Genomic DNA, 12,470 nt, shown 5'->3' with positions numbered 1-12,470 from the left:
TCCGTGACATTAAGAAAAAAGAGATTAAGAATCCCTGGTGTAAAAGAAATCTTTCAGGCCCAAAAGCCACTTTTATCTCATTGGACTGAAATATCTGAATATTTTCAGCCATGTAGATTATACTTCCCTGTATCCTAGTTACAAATACAATTGACTCAGGATGAATGAGACAAGCATTTTATTGAGTACACACCAAACAGAAGCAGAACAAGACAGTGGGTGAGCAATGGAAGAAAGAAGTGGAGATAAAAGGACAACTGATTGATGTCTATGTGCCAACTCTGAAGAACCAGGACTTTCAGCTTTTGGTCATGGGGAATGAATTTTGGACTGGCATAAATAAAGTCAGATCACCTGTTCTTGGTGGGAGAAGGTGAATCTGGCTGCAAGGATGTAAACAAACCCCGATCTGGGTGGGAGTCAGTATATCTGGGTGGAAAAGGGTATAGCTATTTGGAAGAATACAAAACCCACCAGGATCTGGGTAGAAGATTGCACATCTGGTTCAGAGAATGAGAAGTTCCATTTATGGGTAAGAGATGGCACATATTATTGGGGAAAGGGATATTTGGGTATGATGTCCTAGCTACTTTTCTCCTCTGTCTGTCCAAGATGGAGAGTCAAAGTGAAAACTCCCTCCTGGTCCAGTCAGAATGCCAGCCCAGAGCAGCAACAAGGCAATAAAACACCCCCCCAAAAAAGATGACAGGACACTATCCCCTCAAGGATCAGGTGCTCTTGGAAGGGAGGAGAAAAGAGAATGCCCTCATCCTCAAGCAATTCCAGTGAGCCAGGCCTCAGAGGGCGTGGGGCAGAGGTGAGAGCTCAAGATGAGGGAGGCGCAGAAGTAGAGGAGATCGATCGCATTTTGGGTTTGCTCAGGTGGGCACGAGGAGCCGTCTGCCTGCTATCGGCTGGTTCTCTTGCTCAGGCTAGTGGAAGAGACGATCTTGTTGCTGGAGCCACCACTGCTACCAATTGCAAAGCCACTTCCGCCGCCTAAACCACCGCCGAAACCACCACTTAAACCACCGCCCAGGCCAAGGCCAGAGTAGCCCCCTCCAAGGGCTCCAGAGCTGATGCTGCCACTAACCACAGCTGTAGGGGGAGAGACAAAAAAAAGTTAATAAATAATATTGGATTGGTTCAACCAATCTGAGATTAAGGCTCCAAAATTCAAATTTTATTCAACAAATGAGCGAAAGGACATGAGAGCTACTTACAGATGCTTACAGCACTCTGGCATTCTCCAGACATCCTGTGGGAAGAAAAAGCCCTGGTGAGCCAGAAGTCATTCTGTCCAGTCCCTGGCTCCAGAGAGGACTATTTCTCCCCCTCTCTGGGAAACAGGAGAATCCTCTCTGTTTCCAGACCTCCTGCTTCATTCGAGCAACATTTTCTATCAGAAATCTTCTTCAGGTCTAACACATGCTTACATTGCTGATGTTTCCCATTAGGAAACTAGTGTGGCGAAGCAGCTCCAGCTCCCTATAATGCCCCAAATTCTGAACTTGCCAGGGAAGATGAGAACCAGGCAGCAGAGGAGAGACTCAGACTCACAACTCGAGTTTAGTCTCCTGGTTACCATCTCCCTCCATCTCCCCATCTTGGCTGCCATCTTACCTGCACTCTTCTCCTTCCAGCAGCTTCCTGTAAGTGGCTATCTCAAGGTCTAGAGCCACCTTGGTATTCATCAGATCTTGATATTCTCTCAACAGTCGGGTCAGTTCCTCCTTGGCCTTCCTCAGGGCAGCCTCCAGCTCAGTCCGTTTGGTGATGGCATCCTTCAAGGCCACCTCTCCACGCTGTTCAGCTTCGGCCACTGATGTCTGCAGAGTCTGGCACTAAGGGGGCAAGGAAGTGTTAAGTACTAGAGAGCACAGAGCCTTCTCTCTGATAAGCCCTACTAAGAGGCAACATGGTGACACAATGGGTAGAACACTGGGACCAGAGTCAGAAAAACCAGAGTTCAAATCCTCCCTGGCTGACCCTGGGCACATCGCTCAATTACTGTTTACATCAGCTTCCTCAACTGGGCCTCCATTTCCTCATCTGTAAAATGGAGACAATCATGGCCATAATGGATAGCTAAGTGACACAGTGGATAGATCACCTGACCCAGAGTCCAAAAACCCTGAGTTCGAATACTCTCAGATACTCTGAAAGCCATTTAACCCTGTTTACCCTTGTTTTCTCATCCATAAAGTGAGCTGGAGAAGGAAATGGCAAACCACTTCAGTATCTTTGCCAAGAAAACCCCAAAACAGATCACAAGGAGTCAGACACAACTGGAATGGGTGAACAACAACATAATACCTATAACATTTCCCTCATGGTATGAAATGAGATGATGTACCTAAGATCACCAATTTGGAGCTAGTAGGGATCATAGAGGTCATCTAATCTAACCCCCTTGCTTTTAAAGATGAGGAAATCAAGACCCAGAGAGGGCAAGAGGCTAGACCAAAGTAACATTGATTGCAAGTGGTAAAGACAGTATGCAAATGCAAGTCCTTTGACTTTAAAATATTAAAAACTTATTAATTCCAACTTCAGATCCAAAAGTCTCACCACCATATATACCACACTGCCTCACATACTTTAAAAACCTGAAAGGGATAGATACCTGTTAGTTATCATCATCATTATAGTTATTACCATTATTTTAAAAAAGAGGAAACTGAGGACTAGTGAAAGGAAAGTGGCCCACACAGCCAGTTAGTGTAAGAGCCAGGACTTGAATCCAGGTTTCTTTTCTCTATCCCTCTTATTTAGAGAACAGATTCCATCTGACCTGTTTCAGACACTTTCCCTATTTGTCTCTCTTAAATAACTCTTCTTTGCCATCCTGCCCCCTCCTCACACCTTCAACACTACCCCTAGTCATCTTCCCTGATTCTGAGACAGAGGTGAGACTCACCTGCTTCTTGACATTCTCGATCTCAGCCCGAAGCCTCTGAATCATCCGGTTGAGCTCAGAGATCTCACTCTTGGTATTCTTCAGGCTATCACCATGCAGGTCAACAGAATTCTGAAGCTGTTGGACCTGAAAGTCAGAAGAATGCCAAAACGCGTCAACTCTCCTTTCTCCAAATTGGATGAGAAGATCCTCAGCTCACTAATATTAGATAATCTCTAATCATCTCCACTTGGTCTATAGACATAAGTATGGTCCCTTTGAAGCAGACTGACCATCCGTGTGCTTAACTGAGGCTTTTACTTAAATTCGCCAAGAAGGTATTCATGGATGGTGGAGTAGTCCTAGAAATTCAAGAAACATACCCCATGAACCAGCCCCATCTTGAACCCCATAGTTCTCCTGTTTTACCCACTTTGTTCTGGTACAGGCATTGAGCCTCTACTTTGCTCTTCTGGATGATATCTTCATACTGGAGTTGGATCTCATTGATTATGCTGTTCAGGTCCAGAGTTCGGTTGTTGTCCATGGAAAGGATCACAGAGGTATCACTGACGTGGCTCTGCATCTGACTCAGTTCCTACAAAGCAAAAGGTAGATGTTCACCTCAACATAGAGATGAGAATACTTAAACGGAGCTATATACCTCATAGAGGTGTTGTGAGGAAAGTGCTTTGGCAGCTTTAAAGTGTTAACAGAAGAGTGAGCTCTTTACTTCTGCGAGAGGACAGTCCTGTGCTGTTTGGCAATAATGGAGTTTCAGAAACTCTCAATTCTTTTTAGTTCAATATCCACTAAGTTTCCTCTATTATGAAGAGCATATTCTCTCTGCCCTTAACTCAGGTGGCACCCCATAAGGTGGAATGGATAATTTTCACCAATGGAATCTTTGGCCCTGAAGAATTCCACTAACAGAACCAATCACTTCCATCCACAGCATTCCGGCTTATGAACACTTCTACCATTTTGATGTCTTCTCCAATGCATTTGCCAAGCAAGGAAAAAGAATTCTTTTAAATGGAAGAGGCCTTATTTCTAACCAGCAGTATCACAAACCTAGAAGAGAATAAAGGAATCCTCACCAATTCATAAAGAGCCTTCAGGAAGTTGATCTCATCATTTTGGGCGTCCACCTTGGCCTCCAGATCCACTTTAGTCATGTAGGCACCATCCACATCCTGTAATGGAGGAGTAGCATTTTGTTACTAGAAAGACATGAGTAAGTGGGTTGAACTACAACAAGAAGGATTTAAGTTGGAATTGAAGAAGTACTTAGAAAAAACTCATTGAATGGAACAATGGCCAGAATAGTAACAAATTCTGCCCAGAAGGGCAGTTCTAAAATCTCTCTGAGGGAAAGAGGATGAATTGGTTAAATAGGCCCTCTGTACAGCCTTAATTCCTCAGATCCTGGCTCAGTACTCCAATTCCCTTTGACTGCACAGATGTAGGCACCATTAAGTGGAGTGGGGTTTGCTATTGATCTGGTTCAAAGGAAATTAATAAATTAGATGAATCAAGTCAAAGGCTGACTTAAAGAGGAAAGAGAAGCATTCATTGACTACCTATTCTGTACAAAACAGTAGTGATTCAAGGCCCCAGAGATACATATACAAAACAAAATAAAAGCAGTCCCTCAGGGAGCTCTCATCCTACCTTCTTGAGGACCACAAAGTCATTCTCAGCAGTTGTACGTTTGTTGATTTCTTCTTCATATCTGTTGAAGCCAGAGAGAAGAGGGGTAGGGAGGGGGGACACATGATTAGCTACTGGTAGAAATATAATAAGTCTGCTTTGGATCTGTTGATTTTGAGATGTCTTTGGGAGAGATACTTGGTTTTCAATGCCCAGTAAGCAATTGGTGACGTGAAATCACTTCTTCATTCGGATATCCATTCATCTCCTCATTTACTTAATTCTCCAACTTATTGACATGTGGATGTTTGGAGGGAGGAAGATGACCTTTAGGATCCTTTAGAATTTCCAACTGTAAACTAATGAGTGGGAGCTTACAGAGAGCAGACCTGGCTTCAGAATGGTCATCTCCATATGTTATTAGGCTCCCAAGAAGTTAGGCCTGGGAAGAGACCTCAGAAATCAACTAGCCCAGTCCCTGGTGGACTGATAGCACCTGCACCATTGCTTTAGGCCCCACTCACTTGTTCTTGAAGTCCTCCACACTGTCCTGCATGACCTTCAGTTCTGACAGTAGGCGACTCTTCTCATTGGTCAAGCTATCTAGCTGCTTCCTCAGGCAGTTGATATAGCTCTCAAAGTAAGGTTCTAGGTTTTTTCCAGATGTGGTGGTTGTCTGCTGTTGAAGGAGACTCCATTTGGTCTCCAAGACTTTGTTCTGCTGTTCCAGGAATCTCACCTAGATGGGAAGCCAAGTGGCCAACGTCAGTAGCGGAAGCATTGAGCCAGGCCATTCAGTTAATCCAAACAACCCCTAGAAGGGAAGCCCCAGTACAGAAACAGAATTGATTTACCAAATCTTAAGAGACTTAAAGTAGAACAAAGAAAGAATTTTTTCATTTCCAGACACCTTTGAATGGCTTATTTGAAAACACTAGGTTTCTAGAAAATAAGAGAAATGCTTTCCATTGACAGGGGATGGGAGATGGGAATTGGGAAGTCATCCAATCTTTTTTTTTAACCCTTACCTTCCATCTTAGAATCAAAACTGTGTATTAGTTCCAAGGCAGAAGAGCAGCAAGGGCTAGGCAATTGGAGTTAAGTGACTTGCCCAGAGTCACACAGCTAGGAAGTATCTGAGGTCAGATTTGAACCCAGGACCTCCCCATCTCTAGACCTGAGCCAATTAATTGCCCTAAGTTTTCTAATCTTGATCAGGAGTGGAGGGAAGAATAATCATGAACTCAGAGCTAGAAAGGACCTTAAAAATAGATGGGTCTCAGTTTTCCTTCAAGACTCTTTCTAATTCTAATTTTCTTTGACTTTGGTTTCCAGTAGAGTTAGAGGAACTACATACAAGCTTTCCTCTAGTGAAAAGGGGCTTGGTAAGGTCATACCAGGATAAAGGCTTAGATGTACACTAACATTGGTTTAGGTAGTAAGTTCTGTCTTAATGGTCCCTTACTATCTACGCTCCTTAGAGATGCTGGTAAAAGGACAATTAGTTAGTCAGCATCTAAGTACTCATGAAGCACTTCCTATGGACCAGCCTTTGTGCCAAGTAGCAGAGACAAGCAGAAAGGCAAATGCACAGTCCCAGACCTCAAGGAACACATCCTAATGGAAAAGATGACACACAATTAATTGTGTGTAAAAGATATACTGGGTAGGGGGCAGGTAGGTGGATAGAGAGACAGACTTGGAGATGGAAGGTCCTCAGTCACTTCCTAGCTATGTGACCTTGGGCAAGTCACTTAATCCCCGCTGCCTAGCCTTTACTCCTCTTCTGCCCTGGAATTAATAATAGTACTGATTCTAAAATGGAAGGTAAGATTTTAAAAACAACTAACCCCAATGGCCTATCCAGAACTCATGATAGAGTTCCCAGTCGGGGGAAACCTCAGGCATGACACTCATCCAATTCTTTCACAGCGCATGACTCAGCAGTTTAAAGGCTGATTCGAATTCTACCAGCCATCCTATTTGGCTCTTATTCAGTCCATTGGCTAAGATGGGAACTGCCTAGAGCAGACATGGACTAGAGGAGAGACCATTCTGCCCAGAGCCAAGAGGGCAGCTTGTCTCCATGGTCAACTCTTCGACAGAGTTAAGCCGTATTCTCCTCCAAGCTGGTGATTCCCATTTCACAATCAGAGGAACTGAAATCAAGCATGGATCATTTAGCCCACCCAGTAGGCTCAAATTTCACCAGAAGACCGCCTTGGCCTCTGTGATATCCTGAATCCCCCCAGTGGTTCCAGTAGGGACCAGTTTGCATTTCCATAGTGCTGTATGGCTAACCTTTAGTTTGCAAAGTTCATTTTACAAATCGTACTTCATTTTATCTTCATAACAACACTTTAGGAGTAGATGCTCTATTATTCTCATTTTATGGATAAGGAAACTGAGGCATGCAGACATTAAGTGATTTTCCCCGGCTCGTACACTAGAAAGAATCTGAGTCAGGATTTGGACTCCAGGTCCAGTGTTCTGTGTCATCTATCTGGAAAGTGATTTATGATCCCTTGAGATAGAGAAATGATTTCATATTGTAGCTAGGAAAAATTGAAACCCAGAGAGGATAACTGAATTGTTTCATGTCCTATACAGCATATTAGACTAGAATCAGAGATGAGAGCTAGTGATGTGACCCTGGACAAATCAACTAACCCCAGCTGCCCAGCCCTTACCACTCTTCTGCCTTGGAACCGATAGTATTGATTCTAAGACAGAAGTTTAAAAAAAAAGAGGTTATTTGTTCATTTGAAGTCCAGAGAGGTAATGACTTGCCCAAGGACACATAGCTAGTAATTTCCAAAGCCTCAAACCCAACTCCTGAGTCCAAATCCAGGATTCCTTCCAAGTGAGACTCCAGGGTTCTGCAGCCTAACACCTGCCCCTAACTAGATTTAGGGCAGCTCACCTTGTCAATGAAGGAGGCAAATTTGTTGTTGAGGGTCTTGATCTGCTCCCGCTCCTCTGTCCGCACCTTCTGGATCTCTGGGTCAATCTCCAGGTGGAGTGGGGTCAGCAGGCTCTGGTTAATGGTCACCTCTTGGATCCCACCAGCAGGGCACACAGGGAAGTTGGATCCCCCTTGGCCACCGAATGCCCCACCGAAACCTCCAGCACCGTAACCTCCAGCACCGAAACCTCCAGCACCGAAACCTCCAGCACCGAAACCTCCAGCACCGAAACCTCCAGCACCAAATCCAAAACCAGCCCCTTGCCGGCACCCTGCCATGCTGAGGCCTTTGCTCCTCCCCATGTTATAGAGACTCTTGCTGCCAAAGCCCCCACCAGAGCAGCTACGGCCTCCACCCCCAGAGACAGAGGCAGAACTGAAGGCAATCTTCCTGCCCCCGCCCACCACGGCTGACCCACCGCTGAAGCCCCGGGAGCTGCTGCTGACTCGGATGCCTTGATTCCTGGCCAACATGGCTAGTGGAGAAGAGAGGACCTTCAGAGAACGGTAGCTACTAGCAAGAGGGAAATGAGGCCAGAGCCAGTGAATGGAGAGACCTCTGTTCAGGGCTCTTATTTATGTGCTGGAGTCACTGGGTTTGGTTTCAGGGGTAGAAAGAGAAAAAAATCCAAAACATCCCTTGGGTTGGGTCTTTGGCAACCACTCAACCCCTTTTGTTCCTGCCTTGTCACTAAACACACCTACAGAAGTCATTCGGAGGGCAGTTACTGGGATCAGATCACCTGCACCTGCCTGATAGCCTGCAGGGGCTCCTCATGACACTGTCAATCAAAGACAAACTCAGCAGAATTTGAGAGTCAGACACTACTCAGCAAGGGACTGGGAAGCAGAAGCCTCGAGTTCAGGTCTTGTTCGATCATTCACTAGCTAGTTTTAGGGTCATGGGAATATAGAGCTTAGAGCTAGAAAGACTATCTTGTTCAACACCAAGGTCCAAGGAAATTTAGTAATAATAATAATGATGATGATGATGATGATAATAGTCTATTACACTTTCAGGTTTACAAAACACTTTATAAATATCTCACAGCAACCCAAGAAGACAGGTGCCATTATTATCCCATTTTACAGATGAGGAAACTGAGGCAGATGTTAAGCAACCTACCCAGAGTCATAGAGATTACATTTGAGGGAAGATTTTAACACAGGCCCTCCTGACTCCAAGTCTTAAATGCCTTAAGTGACACAGGCATGACAAAGTCACAGATGCATATCAGAAGCAGAATTTAAACCCAGTTCCTCTCTCTATAAACATTGGTCTTTCCACTTTGCCAAGAAGATGGCTTTTGGCAAACTGCTTCACCTGTCCAAGTTTAGTCTCCCTCATCTACAACAGGTAGAGGTTGAAATAGTAATTCCTAAGATTCTCTTCCAGTAATTGTCTATAAATTCTCAGGTGACCTTTGGGACCATGCTGTTCCGTGCCTCCCCGCAGCATGTCATCAACTTCTTTTCTCATGCTTCTTAGTTCTGACCAAGATAACCTGGAACACCAGCATCTAGTCTTCCATTTTCTAGCTGCTCGAGATCCATTCTACCCTTCCCTATACCCACCCTAACTCCACCTATCACCACCAACCAATATCATAGAGTTGGGAACCATAATAGACCACTTAGCTAATAAAGGCAGGCAGAGCTTTATGTGGTTAATATGGAACTTTGTCTAACTCAATCATCACAAGCACTCTGGGGTATTAAAATATAACCACTAATAGATTCCATTTTACAGAAATAACTAAAGCTTATTTAAGGTTTGGTTATTTGCTCAAAGCTATAAGGGACTAAGCCAGAATTTTAACTCAGATCTTTTGACTTTAAATCTAGTAGGCAGTCCACTATCCTATTTTACTTGTCATTTAGGGCTGCGCTGGTAAATGTTAAGCAATTGATTGTATGGAAGCAGGGAGGGGCAGCTACATGGCTCAGTAGATAGAGAGTTTGGCCTGGAGTCAGGAGGTCTTGGGTCCAAATCTGGCTTCAGACACTTCCTACCTGTGTGACCCTGGACCCAATTGCCTAGCCCTCTTCTGCCTTGGAACCAATAGTTAGTATTAATTCTAAAACAAAAGATATCTATCTAGTTCGGTTCTCCACTCTATGAAGGAATGCCTTCCAGTCCCTTCTTCAACTTCCCCATCACTGCTTCCAAACTCTGCTTAAGACCTTCTGGATCCTCAGAAAGCTTTTGCTACACCAATGCAATGATCAACAATTTGGAAATAGGTCTTGATCAATGACACACGTTAAAACCAGTGGAAATGCACATTGGCCAGGGGTAGGGGGAGGACAAGGGGTGAAGGAGAAAGTAGGAGCATGAAATCATGTAACCAGGTTAACTTTTCTAAAAAATGAATATTAATAAATGTGAAAAAAGAAAGCTTTTGCTGACAACAACCCCATAATCACTTCTTTGCCCCACGTTCCTTGTAACATTTCCATTGACGTAGGTACTTACTCATTTGTGCTTAAAGAATCATGGAGTTTCAGAACTGGACAGATGTCTGTGGAATTGGTTTTATAATTGAGGTTGTTTTCTTTTTTTGTTTTTTTGGAGAGGAGTTCTTTGGTAAGAGTCAATCTCCCTAATTTGCCCAGACTAGAAGTGTAGCCGTTAATCTCTTCCCAATAATCCCACAGCTAATTGACACAAAAAATTTCAACCTGGTCTGTTTCCAAAGTGAGCCCACTCAAGTCCAAAGGGCTCACCATATTGGTAGCAAGTTTTAAGAGTCTTAGTGGGGATGCCCAGTCAGACTTAGAACTACCTTAGTGCAAGCAATCCACCAACTTCAATCTCCCCTGTAGCAAGAATTATAGTCATGGACCACCTTCACAACAGACTTCGAGCTTCCCATAACCTTAGAGATATTCTTATTCCCATCTTACCCATTTGATATCCATATAAAATGTTGAGGAATTATGAATAAATCACCACTACTGCCAAGATATTATTAAGAGGTGGCAGCAAAGTGGCTCAGTGGATTGAGAGCTAAGCCTAGAGATGGGAAGTCCTGGGTTTAAATCTGGCCTCAGACACTTGCAAGTGTGACCCTGAGCAAGGCACTTAACCTCCATTGCCTAGCCCTTATCACTGTTCTGCCTTGGAGCCAATGCACCATGTTAATTCTAAGCTGGAAGGCAAGAGTTTTTTTTAAAAGATATTATCAAGAATATTTAATTTATTACCTCATAATGAATACATGTCACTCCCAATGATCCCGTTGGATAAGGGAACCTGGATAATGGATAATGAACCTGGATAATAACACATGGGTCCTCATCCAAATTCTCACTCTAGCTACAAGAGTTACAACCGTAACTATTACCTGCCCATCCTGTTTTTGGAAAGTATTGCTAGAGAGAAGCAAAGGGCAAAATTCTTATTCCCTCTCCTTTACCTGTCCTACTAGCCCAAGCCCTAGAAGACAGGTAGCCACTTGATTAAAGAAAAGTGGGAAAAGGCAGATATTTGATCTGAATCCTAAATAATCCATCCAAGGATGAAATGATGATATGCTCCTCAGTCATCACGAGTTGTAAGAACCAAAGAGAAAATGGGAATGAGCACAGTCATTACATGGAAGAGACCTTAAGGCCTTTATAAAGACCTAAGAATGAGTGACAGGAAGGTCCAGGGACCACCCACTGTCATTTTTTTTTCCTTTGGCAACTCCTCATAATTTGTTTCTCTGTGCTAAACACTGTATTCTCTCTCCCCATCCATCATGTTCTTTATGTAAACTCTCCTTTGTCTGGACCAGAAAGAGGAATGAGAAGACAACTCTATTAACTGTGCCTGGGAAAGCTGGAGGCAGTGGGGGCAGGGGAAGTCCCCAGGAATCCAGAAGCAGGTAGAGTTTGTCCTACCCAGGACAACCTCTTAGGAGACAGTGATATAGCCAGTGAATCAGTCAATAAATACCTACTTATTAAATCTTTAGGGACCTAATACAAAGGCTGTATTTTTTCAGTCATATGTTATCACTATAGGGAAACATTGAGTCCCTGCCCTGAGGACCAAATTCTTGGTCCATCCCTCCATACCATTCAGCTCCTTCTCCCCCACTCCCCACTTCTTTTAAGTCCCAGCTAGATAGACACTTTCCTCATTCTCCAACCCCCAACAGACATTTCTTCCTCTCTTGTCCCCAGAGGCTATTCCACAGTGATCACATCAACCAAAGTTGATCTCTTGTAGGCTGATAGAGCCTTGGGTCTACACTCAGATAGACCCAAGTTCAAATCCAAATACTGAGCTGTGAGTCATTTAACCTTTATCTGCCTCAATTTCCCTAACTGTAAAATGAAGAAAATAAAAGCACCTACCTTCTAGGGTTGTCATAAGGATTAAATTAGCTAATATTTGTAAAATACCTGGCAGATAGTAGGAACTTAATAAATGCGTATTTCCTTCTTTTCAAAGAAAACTGAGTAGAGACCATCTAATCCAGCCCCTTCATTTTAAAGAAAACTGAGGCTCAGAGAGGGGTAGTGGTTTACTGAAGGTCACATGGGTAAAAAAATCAGGGTTAGAACCCAGACCTTTGGACTCCAATTCTAGGTGGTGTCCCAGTCACTAAATGATATTTGTCTCTTCATCCCAGCTTCTGCTCAAAGTTCATTTCATTTTTGGTCATGGCCAATACAATAATTTGCTATGTTTAACTGTACTTATTGTTACAGAGGTTATCTTTTTTAAATTTTACTTTGGGTTTTCCTCTTGATGAGGAGGGAGAGGAAAATGCTTTAATAGGAGGAGGAGGAGGAAGAGAAGGAGGAAGAGGAGAAGAAAAGAAGGAGGAGGAGAAGGAAGAAGAAGAAGAAGAAGAAGGAGGAGGAGGAGAAGGAAGAAGAAGAAGAAGAAGAAGAAGAAGAAGAAGAAGAAGAAGAAGAAGAAGAAGAAGAAGAAGAAGAAGAAGAAGAAGAAGAAGA

At 43.6% G+C, this 12,470-nt stretch overlaps 1 protein-coding gene across 1 annotated transcript; it reads right to left on the bottom strand.

The window, feature by feature from the left end:
- Positions 1-907: 907 nt before the first annotated feature.
- KRT4 (keratin 4) lies at positions 908-8,015 on the bottom strand. The gene is made up of 9 exons (XM_044678531.1): positions 7,476-8,015; positions 5,077-5,291; positions 4,574-4,634; positions 4,000-4,095; positions 3,333-3,497; positions 2,921-3,046; positions 1,624-1,844; positions 1,224-1,258; positions 908-1,098 (listed from the first exon to the last, which is right to left on the bottom strand). Exons 1-9 carry the CDS (start codon positions 7,989-7,991, stop codon positions 908-910), a joined length of 1,626 nt encoding a protein of 541 aa, XP_044534466.1. The 5' UTR covers positions 7,992-8,015.
- Positions 8,016-12,470: the final 4,455 nt, after the last annotated feature.

This window comes from Gracilinanus agilis, chromosome 5 (assembly GCF_016433145.1).
Source record: "Gracilinanus agilis isolate LMUSP501 chromosome 5, AgileGrace, whole genome shotgun sequence".
NCBI lineage: Eukaryota > Metazoa > Chordata > Mammalia > Didelphimorphia > Didelphidae > Gracilinanus > Gracilinanus agilis.
The sequence above is the reverse complement of the archived record's forward strand: the minus strand, read 5'-3'. Positions and strand labels throughout refer to the sequence as shown.